The 17,376-nt window shown below is 37.0% G+C and overlaps 1 protein-coding gene across 4 annotated transcripts in view; it reads left to right on the forward strand.

Annotated features, from left to right (window-relative positions):
• The window catches only part of PKD2L2 (polycystin 2 like 2, transient receptor potential cation channel), a 72,630-nt gene that overhangs the window by 49,105 nt on the left and 6,149 nt on the right, over window positions 1-17,376 (forward strand). For 3 of the 4 annotated variants that reach the window (XM_004381031.1, XM_023735571.1, XM_023735572.1), the window contains exons 9-12: window positions 2,110-2,230; window positions 3,229-3,330; window positions 4,718-4,782; window positions 5,677-5,731. In XM_004381031.1, coding sequence (XP_004381088.1) covers window positions 2,110-2,230; window positions 3,229-3,330; window positions 4,718-4,782; window positions 5,677-5,731 — 343 coding nt within the window. The remainder of the gene's footprint in view (window positions 1-2,109; window positions 2,231-3,228; window positions 3,331-4,717; window positions 4,783-5,676; window positions 5,732-17,376) is intronic. The other variant, XM_023735573.1, reaches the window with a different exon arrangement.

Consider the following 17,376-nt stretch of genomic DNA (forward strand, 5'->3'; position numbering starts at 1 on the left):
CATGGCCCCTGGACTCTCTATCACCCCAGAACTAAAACAATTTCCGAGGCCAACTCTTCAGACAGGGATTGGACTGGACTGTGGGACATAAAGTGATACTTGTGAAGATTGTGCCTCTTACTCAAGTAGATACAAGAGACTAAGGGGACAGCTTCTGTCCAGAGGTGAGATGGGAATGCAGAAAGAGTTAGGAGCTGATTGAATGTTCATGGGGAATCAGGGGCGGAGGGGAGGAGTGTGCTGTTGCAGAATGGGGTGAGCAGTTGGGGGTCACATAACAATGTATGTAAAAAAAAAAATTCTGTATGGGAAACTAACTTGAAATGTAAACTTCGTTTAATTACAACAATTAAAAAGAAGAAGAAGATGACAGAATGGAACAGAACAGAAGTAATAGTTGGAGTATGCTTTGGAATAGTTACCATCCAGGCAATGCCTCCAAGAGAAAGACTGAAAAGTCATATTAACCACAAATAGTACATTATGAGACAGATTTATTTCAGTAAGGGAGAACGCTAAAAAGTTAGCAGAAGTCTCAAGAAGTTACAAAACAGCATTTTCATTTGATGTAACTTTCTATGTTAAGGGCTCATAGTACTCCTCTCAGTTTGCAGTTAAAAAGTAGTTTGGATAAACTAAGCTCCAATTAGGAGAAGAAAGGGGGGACATTCCTAATTATATTATATTTGGAATCCCCCTCTCCTATGTGATTATAACATTCAGTAAATTGCTTAGGTTTTTGTTATTATTATTTAGAGAGAAAAGGTAGCTGAACACTTTCCTGATAGAAAAGGGCTAAATGGAAGCATAAATTAATGAGATAATTTCTGGAGAGGAGAAAAGGATGAGAAAACAATGCCTTTAACTTACCTTTTCTTTTATAAACACAACTCAAGGATAAAAGATCATGTTAGAAGCATTAAAACATAATCTCTTTTTCTCCTGTGCCAGAGAGGAAAAATTATTTGAGTTGTGGTGAAACTTGTCTCCTTCCAGTTGAGCATTTCTCTATCTTTTGTAGAAGAGCATTACAAACCAGTACTGAAAGCAGGATAAGTACTTTCGTTTAAGTATGATTTAGTCATGTATCAGGCAGGTCCTAGGGATGAAATTCCAGACAGCTCTGAGTCCTAGGACCAAATAGTCTATTTTCTTAAATACTTCCTTCAATGTAGATAGCCTATGCCCCCTTTGTGATTGCCAAAAGCAACATGAGAACAAGAAACTTTCTCCTTTTTTGACTGACTGACTGATCAGTCATGCAGAGTATCAGCATATTATTACAAATTCTTTCCCAGGTTCCCCCTTAAAATAAAGAACTCACACACATAACTCATACCTGATATCCTTGATGTGTCTGGTAATGCCACTGCAAATTAACGATGAGAAAAATGAGATTTCAGGTAAAATCCTAATCCTACCTCTGCTACTGCTACACTAAATAATACAAGGACATTAACGTAATTTCTTAATTTTCCATCTCTAAAATTTGAAAAATAAAGATTTATAATATTTTAAATGCCATTTCACATCAAAACCAAGCTTTTATAGTTATTAAAGAGAATAAACCTCAGAACTACGTTTCTGGGATCATTGTCACCACTTATTTGAGACTAGTTAGTGACAAATTGTTGGCATCTTTATATTAGCAGAAGTTAAGAGATGGTTAAAACAAAAATTAAAAACATCCTTGACATTAAAATGTTTACGGCTCCTGCATCTAGTACAATTGAAAAACAGTTGTTGGACAAAGTATTCTAAGTCTTAGAAGGGTACAAGAATGAAACAAGAAGGCCATTGCCAAGACCAGCTGGTAAACAGATACCTTAAGGTTCAAATCTTGTTGGTGAACATAGGGTTCATACTGGTTAAGTAAATTGAAACCCATAATTTCCTGGACTACCTGTTCAGCTACAGAGTACTTCAAGTCTTGCCTTTAGGGGAATTTTCTATATCCTGTTTTATAGAACTCTATAGTAACTTAACTAAAGCCAGAGAACATATGCCATATGCAGCTAGATAGACTTTCTTAGAGACTTTCCATCAGAAGCCAGGTATGATACGAAGAAATAGAATTTTTTCTAATGCTTTTCTTTCTTCCCATCAAAGATTTGCACAGTTTCGAATTGTTCTTGGAGATTTTAATTTTGCTGGTATTCAGCAAGCCAATCGGATCTTGGGACCTATTTATTTCATCACTTTCATCTTTTTTGTGTTCTTTGTCCTGTTGGTAAGAATGACCATATCTGCATCCTCTGATTATTTTGCTTACACTTCTTAGAATAAAAAATGAAATTACTCATCGAGAAGAAATTATAATACCACTGCTTAGCTGTAAGAACACTTTCAATTTATTAAGAGTGGTGTGGATTCCTACTAATCCAGGTTCTCTAGTCCAGTGTCTCATGTTTCCAAGTTGCCCAATGGAGAATGTGATCACAATAGTTAACATCTGGGTGTTTATTTAGTGTGCCAGGAATGTGCTAAATCCTTTACACATATAACTGGAGTGTCCCAGGTCTCTCCAGCCTGTAGGTATAATTAGATCATTAATATTCTGCCCATATTGCAATCGCTTTTGGCTCTTTCTGGCTGAAAGCTCACCCTTTATGATTTCTAGGAATCTAGGATGGGTATCTCACATGTGCTCAGGACAAGACTATTTAGTGCCTAGTTAAGGCACTGCTACTGTGCTTCATGAAAACATGTTTTGTCATGCACAGCAGTTATCCCCTGGAGGTGGCCCAGAGCCCTCAGAGTAACAAAGCTGGGCTACAGGGAAAAGTGGACTCGATGTGAGACTACCCTCTCCACTCTCCACGATTTTGTGTTTTCTGGGTATTAGTAGTTGTAGGAGTGGTAGTACAAATGCAAATTATACAGCTTTCTAGAACTAAAAGAAACAGCCCTGTGAACATATGATTACATTATTTCTAAGTTCTATTCTGATGTATAATGTTGATAAATTAATTTATGTATTAGTAACCAGCTCATATACACTATTTTACATTCTGCTTTTCTCGTTTACGACAAACATATTTGCCATATCCATCCACACACTACACATTTTCCATTCTACCATATGGTAGCCTATATTGTCATTTCCCTGTTATTAAGCATATGAGTTACTTTTAAAATTTAAATCTAATTTTACAAATCCCAGCAGTTGTCAAAGTTACATTTAAACTAAATTTTTATTGGAATAATTATTTGAATATTTTTCCCCAGAACATGTTCTTGGCAATAATTAATGATACCTATTCTGAAGTGAAGGCTGACTATTCAATAGCCAGAAGGCCAGATTTTGAACTTGGTAAAATGATTAAAAAGGTAAGTCAAACATTTATGAATTGGAATTATAAGACAATTTTAGTTCAATTTACATGATTGTAGTTTGAGTAACACTTCAACCCCAAATGATATTTTTTCCAGTGTTATTTGCATTATTTCACTACTAGGGAAGTGAGATATGCTCTCTGGCTTTAAAAATGTAGCCAAAATTATTTCTGAGTTCAATATATCAAACAGTAATTGAGCTATTTACTAAGTGCAAAGCAACATGTTAGGTGTTATAAAAAAAATTCTTTAAAAGCTTTCAATTTAGATGCTCGTAAATTTCTGTAATAATCTAAACTCAGAGCTCAGTGTGCCTCCTCTTCCTTACATTCCTGCTAAAGGCAACACTATTCTCTTAGTCACCTCTGGCTCAAAAACCTTAGGATGACTTTTTTTTCCCTTGTTCCTTATACAGTCTGTTATGAAGGCTTGTGTGTAAAGTATGTCTCTATAGTTTTGCTCACATTTGTGGGATTTGAATTCTAACTGCTAGATTATTACCCAGCCTTCTGTATAGTTAACACCTTCTTAACTATTCTAGCCTCTTCCCCATGCCAGTTCAGCTCTGATCACATCACTTCCCTGCTCAAAAATCTTAAGTTTCCCCTGGGCCTGTCAAAATAAGTCCCAAATTCTTTACGTCTCACAGTCCCAACCTATCTTTATTAACTATCATTTAACTATATATAGTATTTCTCCCTTCTTTGCTTCCATTTACAACACTATATATCCCAGCTGCTCATGCCATTCCCTCCTCCCCGGAATATTCCCATAGCTCTCTCCTCTCTTGCTGACATCCTAGTCTCCCTGACAGAGTGGAATCTGTCCTGTCCTCCTCTGGACACCTACCTCACTTTGAGTTGTAGCTGAGTCATTCATGTACATGTCTCATCTCTTCTTCCATCTTGCCCATCTCTGTATACTCCATGGCTCTACACATAGCACTTCTCATAGAAAAAGTCCTAGTAGCTGAGGCTTTAGATGGGCTTTAAGAACTTTGTCCAACAACTTATCTGTAAAAGGAAACTATTAAGATGTCCCCCAATGAGTGTTTTGTTTTTTAATCATTTATCTCATGATTATGTTGGCTATGTGCTTTTAAAATGTTAACATCTTTAATGCAGTAAATGTTAAGAAACAATACTTTTTAAATATTTTTATTTTTTTAAAGCTCAAGTGTGATGCCCCCAAGAGAACTGCCGTTCCTTTTTCACCGGCAGGCAGAAATGATAACCAGGATAACCATAGCATTTTGCCTTCACATTTCTTTAGGGTAGCAGTCCCTACAGACAGGCATTCCATATTTCCTTTATCTTGATCAGAAACTAACAATACAGGATGTATTTTTGATAAATTTTCAAACTATTTTTATTACATTCAGAGTTACAAAAATGCTCTTGAGAAACTTAAACTGAAGAAAGACCAAAAGGATGAAGACAGGGAAATGTAAGATGACTTTTCTTTAAATTTTTAACTCACCAGGTTAAAGTTCTATATTACACAAGAAACACCATGGAATGAGGTTCTGAGTGTAAAACAACCACCATCCAATGTCATAGATTGATGATTCTAAATATGTTGTCAATATATCCAGTGCTTTCTACTTTCCAAAGGTGTCATGAAACTCTAAAGTAATTTAAAATTGTTAATATAATGCATGCCATGCTACTCAGAAATAGTTTTAAGAGAAAGCTGGAGGGAGAGTATCACAAAGTAACCCATTGCCGTCGAGTTGATTCTGGCTCATAGCGACCCTATAGGACAGAGTAGAACGCCCCATAGGGTTTCCAAGCAGTGGCTGGTGGATTCAAACTGCCAACCTTCTGGTTAACAGCCAAGCTCTTAACCACTGCGCCACTAGGGCTCCATCACAAAGTAACCAAAAAGCAAACCAAACCCGTTGCCATCAAGTCGATTCCGACTCATAGAGACTCTATAGGACAGAGTAGAACTGCCCCACAGTTTCCAAAAAGCGCCTGGCAGATTTGAATTGCTGACCTTTTGGTTAGCAGCCATAGCACTTAACCACTACACCATCAGGATTTCCTCACAAAGTAAAGTAACTTAAAAAGGTAGGAAGCACTTCAGTCTACATTAGTACATTTATTTAACTATCAAAAACATTTTTATACATTATACTTATGGATATACATATTTATTGAATCATTTCAGTGTCAAAATGCTTCCCAAACTCAGACCTCTGGCAGTGGGATATAATATAAATACTTCCTACAGGCAATACTCTTTTATTAATGATCACATTTTCCAAATAATTAACATTTATTATCAGAAATAACTTTTTACTGTCATATGCCTCTGAATTTTTTGTATTCTCAATAGGAAAAGAAGCAGAGATTTGGTTGAACAAGCCAGAAGAGAAGGCTTTGATGAAAATGTAAGATTTTTATTTTTTCATAAACACAAGCAGTGGCTTTATTATTAGTATGCTTACAAAAAAGTCCTGATTAAGAATTGAAAGATTTGCTTTTTTCAGAGCATACTGGCCCCGGCACCTAAATAAATCTCCCAATGTCTAGATCCTTTCTCATTTATGACAAACTACTTGGATTCCAGATGCTCTCTCTCCTATTGGTACCTTGTAAAAACAGCGTGGGGGCAGTGTCTGACCTCCTCCAACCCCACAAGGGAGGAGGAGAACCAAAATCTACAGTGCAAGGCTGACTTCCACAAGGCAGAGGCCAGACAAGCATCCTCTCTCCACCATCTTTACAAATTCTGACACCAACCATCCTTCACAGAGCACTCTGTACTTCTCTGCTGTGTTCAATAATTCACTGCAATAGCCACACAGGACTCAAAGACCATACTCACGATTATGGGGTTTATTATAAGGGAAATAACAGTTACAATTCAGGCTCAGGAACACTCAGGATACAGTTCTTTAATCAGGACAGCCTCTCCCCAGCTGTGCTCACAGGCATGTCTCTCCTTGGCCCTTGGCCTCTGCCCAAAAGCACTCAACTTTCTCTTTCCATGGGCCAGGAAGCCCACCACGCCATCTCCTGCTGCTGGGTCTCTGCGGCTGGTCTCTCCTTCCTTGGTGGTGGGCTCCTCCTCTCTGCTCTGGAATTGGCTCTCTTTTAAGGCAAAACTGACCAATCCCCTTGGTAGGCCACATTTACCCTATTACCCTATCACACAATTGCCTTGGTGGGAGTTACAAGACCACAGCTAGAAAGGCCATACACAAAAGTAATTAATTGCACTTCATACTCTCAACCAGATACCCTGGTCCTATAGGTGAACACTCACTGTGAAGTTATCACACTGGGTTATAGCGAGTATACTGTATTGAGATGACCATATAATTTTTCTCTTGTAACCCATTGTGATGAATTACTTTAATGTTTTTATTTTTTATAATTAAAAAATTGTGACTATAACATATATTCAACAAAAAATTTAAAAATATATTTATGTGGAGTTTAAAAAAATAATTACAAAGTAAACACCCACATACCGCTACCACCCAAATAAAAAAGTAGAACACTGCTGTACTCCTGGCCAGGAAGAGGCCAGGTAAGGTTGGGAGATTGGAATAAGAAGCAAGTAAATATATTAGAGCAAGGTTTCTCATTGTCAAATAAGGGAGTTATAAAAATGGAAAGATTGAAGGTTAAAATGAACCTTGTGGTATTGGACTAGAATTGCAGGTGTCAGTCATAGTTTTTAAGACAGATAGGTAGGGAGGTAGATAGATAGATGAGATAGGTAATTAAGTAGGGAAATAGGTAGCTTGGTAGGTAGGTAGAAAATTAATAAATGTAGATGTATGTGTCTGTATATATGTGTGTACGTATGTGTGTATACATATATATATATATACACACACACACACACACATACATACATTTTTGTTTTCTAGCCCTGCCCACTGAGAGGGAGGAGCCCTGGTGGCACAGTGGTTAAGTGCTCAGCTGCTAACTGGTTCAAACCCACCAGCTGCTCAGCAGGAGAAAGATGTGGCAGTCTGCTTCCGTAAAGATTTACAGCCTTGGAAACCCTATGGGGCAGTTCTACTCTGTCCTGTAAGGTCACTGTGAGTCAGAATCAACTCAACCGCAGTGGGTTGGGTTTGGTTTTCCACTTAGAAAGCTAGAAGCAATGAGCATGACTAGTGCCCAGATCTTGGTTTCCAAATACCATTCATCTCTCAAAGGAACCAGGGCTCCTTGGAGATGTGGCTAATTCCAGGGTGGAAAGGACAAGATAAGCCTGGGATATCTTGTTGAGCCAGAAGTAAAAGTGCTCAAAGAATGATGGAAATCTGTTAAAAAAAAAAAAAAAAAAAAAAACACACACAAGAACCAGCTTGAAGAGGCTCCTACTGGCTAAACCTGGAAATATTTAAGCACCACAATAATTATAGTAACAGATTATAATGAATTGAATAAAATAGGAATCCATGAGTCCATACTGATCTAAACATGTAAATGAATAAATTAAAAGTCCGATGAGGAATGGGATGTTTATGTACTTTTCTACAAAATACTTATTAATTACAAAAGGAAAGGAGTAACTCTAAAGCGTAGAAGCCTGGCAGATACCACCTTAATCAAGTAATCAAAGTGACCACCATCAGTAGTGGGACAAACTGAAATCACATGTCACCTGATAGGATGCCATGAGAACACAATATCCCTTCTGTGACATTCCTGCCAAAGATGAATAACCTGAATCTAATCATGACAAAATATCACATGAAACTAACTTGAGGGACATTCAAAAAAATTCAGGCCTATATTCTTCAAAAGTGTCAAGGTCATGAAAGTCAAAATAAAACAACTATTTCAGATTGAATGAGACTAAAATGACATTACAAGGAAATACAATGCATAATCGTGGACTGGATCCTTTTCCTATAAGGACATTACTGCGACAGCTAATAAACCTGAATGGGGGACTGAGGATTAGATGGTAATAATCTATCAGTTAATTTTCTGATTCTGAGATAAAGAGGAAGAGATTACAAACTAATCCTGTACTGTTATTATTTATAGGAAATGCATACAGACTTAATGAGGGATGATGAGGTATTCAGAGTAGAACTGCCCCACGGGGTTTCCAAGGCTGTCAATCTTTATGGAAGCAGACTGCACATCCTTCTCCTGCAGAGCAGCTGGAAGGTTTGAATCACCAGTCTTTCAATTAGCAGCAGGGTGCTTTAACCACTGCACCACCAGGGCTCCTCTCATGTTGGCAACTTACTCTCAAATGCTTCAGGGGAAAAAGAATTTTGTATTGTTCTTGTAACTTTTCTGTAAGTTTGAGATTCTTAAAACAAAACCACCAACAACAAAAATCTCAACTATGGTAAGTCTTTCCTAAAATAAAAGATGTGAATTGAAAAGACATATTGTGTACCTGGGGGAAATTACCTAGAATTGTCAACATGAGACCTATCCAACTAAAATTTGGATTCACTTAGAAGAAAAAGAAAATCAGGTTAGCATGGTAACATTCAACATCATTAATCAGTAGAAAAACATCCATAAGATATTCAAGGGAAAAAAATAAAAACAAGGATTTTTATATCCAGCCAAGCTGTGCTTCAAATATAAAGGCTACAGTTTTGAACATGCAAGAAATCAGGATATACTGTTGCCATAAATTCTCCTGAGGATTGTACTAGAGAATGAGCTTCAGCCAACCAAGAGACGACTGGAGAAACTTTGTAAAAAGGAAGAAGAGGGAAGAGAAGGAATAAGTTAGAAAAAGCTGACTCATATATTGCTGAAAGTTAAAAATGCCATTTAGAGTTAATAAACCAAGAAGTAACTTCAGCATATTTAAGAGTACAATGGTAAATAAAAAAGATATTGTTTTATTGATTTTAAAACATATATTTTTTAACATCTCTGCAATCAGAATGTGTCTGATCAGTTGATAGTTTAATTGGTGGCATTTTTTTTTTTACCTAAGTGGTACACAGAGACACTCTAGATATAATGAAATATGGTTACATTATTAAATATAATTGAGTGGTAGAGGAGAAGGAGATAAGGAGGAAGAGATTACAAGCTAATTTTATTGTTTATCATAGCAGGGAACCAAAGCAAGAAAGGAGGACCAAGGGCGTATAAAAAGATAAAGACAAAACAAAACAAAACCCAAACCTGCTGCGTTTAATTTGATTCCAACTCATGGCAACCCTATGTGTTACAGAGTAGAACTGCTCCATAGGGTTTTCTTGGCTGTAATCCATTCTAACAAAAATACATTCCTAAACAGCAGAAGTAACAAAACAAGAGAACAGAAAACAGACCACATCGTATGAGACTTAAAATAGAATAAAACAATATGACATAGCTGAAAGCAGATATATGTCATATCAATAAATGTAAATAAGCTTAGCTTGCTTAAATATTTTCAGGCCGAATCACAAAGCAAAACCCAATTCTATGCTATATTCTAATATACATACCTAAAACAAAATGATTCAGAAAAGTTAAATATAAAAACGTGGGCAAAGGTATAATTGGAAAACAAAAAGATCCGGGACATAGTTTCAGTATAAGACAACATAGAATTCTAGACAAAAATCTCTGAGACAAAGGGTACTTCATAAGGCTAAGCGTTTAAGTTATTAATATCTATGTACCAATAATACAGCATCCACTTTCATAAAGTAAAAGCTACTGAATTTTAAAAAAGGAGAAATATACAGGAATGCATGAAAAATAAGAGTGGAAAAGTAAAACAGTATAATGAATAGTGTCTTCCAATTATGTATTAAACTCTGTACCCTCAGAAGATACACCTTCTTTTCAAAAGCTCATTCATGAAAATTGACGACATACTGAGCCACAAAGAAAATCTCAACAAATTCCAAAAGTTAATATAGAAAACATTCTCTTAAAAAAAATAATAAAAAATGTTAATAACAAAATTAGAAAACAAAAAGATTCTCTGATGAAGAAATTTTAACTAATAACAACTCTTGAATCCAAGGGGAAATACAAAATAAAATTGCAGAATTCCTAGAAAACAAAATAACAAAAATACTACATAACAGAATCTATGGCATAAAGCCAAAGAATACCAAGAGGAAAATTAATAACCTTGAATTTATCAATAAAAATCAAAGAATGAGGCAACCAATGTCACAAAACAATTTTGTATTAATGAGAAACTAATTTGCTCTGTAAACTTTCACCTAAAGCACAAAAAAAAAGAATGAAAAATTAATTTTAGCACATGACTCAAAAAGTTACAAAAGAACTATAGTAGAAAGCAGAAATAAGGAATTTAATAAAGGCAGATTTAATGAGTTACAAACAAAAAAGTAGTATAAATGAATCAAAAGGCTCATTCTTTGAAAAAGATCAATGAAAAGAAAATACTAGCTAACCACTGGAATAAAAGAGAGAAAGCATAAATACACAAAGTAAGAAATTACAATGGGGAAAATAAAAAAAAAAGACACTGCATAACTTTATGCAAATAACATTTGAAAATGAATGAAATGAATGATTTTCCTATGAAAATAAAATTTATCAAAACTGAACCCCGGTACAATCACGTGTTAAACAGTTTGGTGGTTCCTTAAAAAGTGGAACACAGAACTACCAAATGACTCGGCAATACCAATCCTAGTTATATACCCAGAAGTGAAGGCAGGAAAACAGAAACCTGTACACCGGTGTTCAGTGCAGCGCTTTTCACAATAGCCAAAAGGTGGAAAGAACTGAAATGTCTATCAACAGATGAATGAATGAACAAAATGTGGTATATACACACAATGGAAGCCTACTCAGCCATAAAGAAAAATGAAGTCCTAATGCATGCCACAACATGGATGAACCTAGAAAACATCATGCCGAACAAAAGTAAGTCAGTTGCAAACGGACGAACATTGTATGCTCTCTTATATGAAATAAGCAAATATACAGAAGCCAAAAACTATTAGTGGTTACCAGGGTGGGAAGGAGGAGGAAAGGGGGAGTTTTTGCTTAGGGGTCATTGAGTTTATGTTAATGGTGGTGGAATGATTTGGAAAAAGAGGATGAGAATGGTTGCACAACTTGAAGAATGGTATCAATATTACTGAATTGTACATGTAGAAATTGTTGAGATGGCATGTTTTATTATGTATATTTTCACCAAAAAAAAAAAAAAAAAAAACCCAGAAGATATAAAAAGCCTAAACAAAGCTATTCGGTAGAAGAAATAAAGTCATCAAAGAGCTACCTCCAAAACGGATCAGGCCCAGATGGTTTCACAAGGAATTTTACCAGATCTTAAAAGAGTAAGCTAATTAAGCTGTTCCAGAGCAACAAAAGTATATTTATATAAAGTTGGTATACAGTGATTCTAAAAGATTGTACAAAAAATATATATATACAAAACAAGTTTCACTTATAAATCTTGATGTAAAAATCCTAAGTAAAATATTAACAAATAGAATCTAACAAGGTCAGATAGGGTTTATTCTAGGAATGAAAAGACGGTTCAAAATTGGGAGGTTAATTAACATAATTCATTCTATTAATAAATCCAAGGAGGAAAATTTTCATTCTCCACAGATGCTGGATATTTGATAAGATTCAACACACACTCTTGAAGGAGAAAATAAAACAGCAATCAATGGACACTTCCTTGATATGATAAAAACATTTTTCTCACCCCCTAAGCTAGCACTTTACTTAACAGAGAAACACTCGACATGTCAGGGACAGGACAAGGATGTATTGGAGGTATCAGCCAAAGCAATTAGGTAAGAGAAATAAATTAGAGATATAAGAATTGAAAAGGAAGAGGTAAAACTACCTCTATTTGAGAAATGATTCCCTTTTTTGAAGTATACAGTGAACTGAAGAATTACTACAAAAAGAGAATTCAGTAAAGTAGTAGGAAAAAATAATTTACATAAATAAGCAAACATCAACCAGTTTATTAAAAATATAAGACTTTATAACAGCAACAAGGTAGAAAATGCCCAGGAATTAACAAAAATGTTCAAAACTAAGAAAAGGTAAAATATTCCTTAAAGACAAGAAAATACACTTGACCAAATAAAAAGACATACTACATGTTATCAGTCAGGGCCTAGTTAAGAGAACAGAAACCACATTATATGTTTCAAGCAGAGATACTTTAATACAAGGAATTGGTTACACAGGTGTTAGGAAACAGAAAAGACAAGAGAACACTGAGCAACTCATGAATAATAACTGTAAGAAGTGGCTACCCCTCTCGGGTAAGGTTACAAAAGGTGGGGTAATCAGAACGTAGAATCTTGGAGAAAGTGCTTGTGGAGCTTTTGCTCAGACCTCCGTAGCTGCCTGATACTTCTGAAGGAGCCCGATGAAGCTGGTCTGGGTATGCCAAAAGCAGCTGTAGGCTGCACCCTGGAGCCAACCACTGCTGTTGGAGATAACTAAGGCAGATAGAAATATTAAAAACAAGACTTTCTCCTCTACCCCCCAATACCGGTAGAATCTAACAGAAATCCAGCTGGCAAAGGAATCTGGCAATGTGGTTTGTAAAGCCTGAGACCTAGCATCATAGAACAAAGTATAAAACAGTATATTTTTAGTTGAGAGACATTAGGTAAATAGGCAGCCTAATTCATATTTTTGGCTATTAGCACACATTTGGGCCTCCATAAAATAACTATTTCAAACTTTAATATGACTGTCTTAGTCATCTAGTGCTGCTGTAACAGCAGTACCACGAGTGGATGGCTTTAACAAAGAGAAGTTTATTCTCTCACAGTCCAGTAGGCTACAAATCCAAATTCAGGGCATCAGCTCCAGGAGGAGGCTTTCTCTCTCTGTCGGCTCTGAAGGAAGGTCCTTGTGATGCATCAGTCTTCCCTTGTTCTGGGAGCATCTCAGCGCAGGAACCTCAGGTCCAAAGGACGCACTCTGCTCCCAGCACTGCTTTCTTGGTGGTGTGAGGTTCCCCTGTGTCTCTGCTTGCTTCTCTCTTTTATACCTCAAAAGATATTGGCTTAAGACACTAATCTTGTAGACCTCATCAGTGTAACTGCTGCTAATCCATCTTATTACATCAAGGTGATAGAGTTGACAACACATAAGGAAATCACATCAGATTACAAAATGGTACACAATCATACAATACTGGGAATCACAACCTAGCCAAGTTGACAGATAATTTGGGGGGACATAGTTCAATCCATGACAATGATAAAACTATTCTTTATACAAATGAAGGAACTCTTATCCTCTCCCCAAAAAGGGAGAAGCAAAGTCCCAATAGTATCTATCTGTGGGTGATGTTAATACTTCTTCTAGTTGAATCACAATTCCCTAAGATTATTTTGTAATTTAATGTCTAAACCGCAAAGTTCACCACCACCAACATTCCTTAGATGAAATGAGAATGAAGGAAAAATAGAAATATGCACAGTGGTTACAGTCCTTGTTTCTGTAATAGAATACCCATTCCACATCATTCCCTTTGCCCACAGCCAAGACCTCGACTGGCTGCTTTTTCGTTACCTGAACGTTCTTTAGTTCAGAATCTGAATTCTCGGTGGCCCTGCCTTTAATAGGATGCTATGGTTTCCCATTAACTTTTATTTTTGGACATGGAACTATTAGAGGCACCCCAGGGAATCCTCTGGGTTCCAAATATAGTCCTCCTTGGACCCATTTTGTAGCAGCAACCCAATTTCCCCTTAGTAATTAGGATTAATCACCTCAATCAGCTGAGTGATGATTACAAGCTAATTTTAAATTTATATGCCATCCTAGAATAGCCACATGTTGTCTTAGTCCATGCAATATCACTTGACCATTGACACTTAGAAATACCTGGATTGTAAAACTCACATAGGAATTTTTTTTTAAATCACCATCCACCTTCAACAGGCCAAGCTCCTGTCTTAGACTGTACATCAGGCATTCTTTGCCTGCTGGTTCAGAAGTATGAGAAATCCCCAATAGCCAAGTGGTAGCCTCAAATTCCCACATCTGTCAGTTTGTCATACTGTAGTGGCTTACGTGTTGCTGTGATGCTGGAAGGTATGCGACCAGTATTTCAAATACCAGCAGGGTCACTCACCCACGGTGGACAGGTTTCAGTGGAGTTTCCAGACTAAGAGGACAAAGAAGAACCTGGCTGTCTACAACCAAGAAAATTGGCCAGTGGAAACCTTATGGACAGCAGAACATTGTCTGATATAGTGCTGCAAGATGAGCCCCTCAGGTTGGAAGGCACTCAAAACCTGACTGGGGAAGAGCTGCCTCCTCAAAACAGAGTTGACCTTAATGACATAGATGTAGTAAAGCTTTCGGGACCTTCATCTGCTAATGTGGCACGACTCAGAATGGGAAGAAACAACTGAAAACATCGATTAGTAATCGGAACATGGAATGTACACAGTATGAATCAAGGAAAATTAACCCATTATCCACTGCCATTGAGTCCATTCCGACTCATAGCAACCCTATAGGACAGAGTAGAACAGCACCATAGGGTTTCCAAGGAGAGGCTGGTGAATTTGAACTGCTGACCTTTTGGTTAGCAGCCTGAGGTCTTAACCACTATGCCACCAGGGCTCCAAGGAAAATTAGAAGTTATCAAAAATGAAATGGAATGCTTTAAGATCAATATCCTAGGAATTAGTGGGCTGAAATGTGCTGGAATTGGCCACTTTGAATCAGACAATCATATGGTCTACTATGTTGGGAATGACAGCTTGAAGAGGAATGGTGTCACATTCATCGTCAAAAAGAACATTTCAAGATCTGTCCTGAAGTACAATGCTGTCAGTGACAGGATAATATCCATATGTCTACAAAGATCAGTTAATACGACTTAGTCAAATTTATGAACCAACCAGTAATGCCTAAGATGAAGAAACTGAAGATATTTTACCAACTTCTGCAGTCTGAAATTGATCAAACATGCCATCAAGATGCACTGATAATTACTGGTGATTAGAATGTGAAAGTTGGAAACACAGGAGGATCAGTAGTTGGAAAATATGGCCTTGGTGATAGAGACAACACTGGAGATCACATGATATAATTTTGCAAGACCAAAGACTTCTTCATTGCAAATACCTTTTTTCAACTACATAAACGGCGACTATACACTGGACCTCACACTGGATGGAATACACAGGAATCAAATCTTCTACATCTGTTGAAAGAGACGATGGAGAAGCTCAATATTATCAATCAGAACAAGGCCAGGGGCCAACTGCAGAACAGACCATCAATTGCTCATATGCAAGTTCAAGCTGAAGCTGAAGAAAATTAATACAAGTCCATGAGCCAAAATATGACCTTGAATATATCCCGCCTGAATTTAGAGACCATCTTAAGAACAGATTTGATGTACTGAACACTAATGCCTGAAGACCAGATGAGTTGTGGGATGACACCAAGGACATCATACGTGAAGAAAGCAAAAGATCATTAAAAAGACAGGAAAAGACCACAATGGATGTCTGACGAGCCTCTGAAACTTCCTCTGGAACGTAGAGTAGCTAAAGCGAAAGGAAGAAATGATGAAGTAAGAGCTGAACAGAAGATGTCAAAGGGTGACTCGAGAAGACAAAGTAAAATATTATAATGAAATGTGCAAAGACCTGGAGTTAGAAAATGTTCGACATTTCTCAAGCTGAAAGAAATGAATATTCAAGCCTTGAGTTGCAATGTTAAAGGATTCTGTGGGCAAAAAAAGGAACAACCCAGGAAGCATCAAAAGATGGAAGGAATGAATACACAGAGTCACTGTACCAAAAAGAACTGGTTGACGTTCAACCATTTCAAGAGGTAGTATATGATCAAGAACCAACTGTTCTGAAGGAAGAAGTCCAAGTTGCACTGAAGGCATTGGCAAAAAAAAAAAAAAAGGCACCAGGAACTGACAGAATACCAAATACATGCTTCAAGAAACAGAAGTAATGCTGGAAACACTCACTTGTGTATGCCAAGAAATCTGGAAGACAGCTACCTGGCCAACTGACTGGAAGAGATCCATATTCATGCCCATTCCAAAGAAAGGTGACCCAGCGGAACACGGAAATTATTGAACAATATCATTAATATCACATGCAAGTAAAATTCTGAAGATAATGCAAAAACAGTTGCAACAGTACACTGACAGAAATTCAAGTCAGATTCAGAAGAGGATATGGCAAGGGATATCACTGCTGATGTCAGATGGATCTTGGCTGAAAACAGACAATACAAGAAAGATGTTTATCTGTGTATTATTGACTATGTAAAGGCAATCGACTGCACTGATCATAATAATTACAGATAACACTTCGAAGAATGGGAATTCCAGAACACTTAATTGTGCTCATGCGGAACCTGTACATAGACCAAGAGGTAGTTGTTCCAACAGAACAAGGGAATACTGTGTGGTTTAAGATCAGAAAAGGTGTGCACCAGGGTTGTATTCTTTCATCATATTTATTCAATCTGTATGCTAAGCAAATAATCCGAGAAGCTGGACTATATGAAGAACATGGCATCAGGATTGGAGGAAGACTCATTAACAACCTACGTTACGTAGCTGACACAACCTTTCTTGCTGAAAGTGAAGAGGACTTGAAGCACTTACTGATGAAGATCAAAGACCACAGCCTTCAGTATGGATTGCACCTGAACAGAAAGAAGACAAAAATCCTCACAACTGGACCAATAAGCAACATCATGATAAATGGAGAGAAGATGGAAGTTGTCAAGGATTTCCTTTTACATGGATCCACAATCAATGCCCATGGAAGCAGAAGTCAAGAAATCAAATGACGTATTGCATTGGGCAAATCTGCTGCAAAAAAAAAAACCCATTAAAGTGTTAAAAAGCAAGGATGTCACTTCAAGGACTAAGGTGCGCCTGACCCAAGCCATGGTATTTTCAATTGCCTGTGAAAGCTGAACAATGAATAAGGAAGACTGAAGAATTGATGCACTCGAATTATGGTGTTGGCAAAGAGTAAATATACCATGAACTGCCAGAACAAACAAATCTGTCTTGGAAGAAGTACAGCCAGAATGCTCCTTAGAAGTGAGGATGGCCGGACTTTGTCTC

This window comes from Trichechus manatus, unplaced genomic scaffold (assembly GCF_000243295.1).
Source record: "Trichechus manatus latirostris isolate Lorelei unplaced genomic scaffold, TriManLat1.0 scaffold00080, whole genome shotgun sequence".
In the NCBI taxonomy this organism is placed as follows: Eukaryota; Metazoa; Chordata; class Mammalia; order Sirenia; family Trichechidae; genus Trichechus; species Trichechus manatus.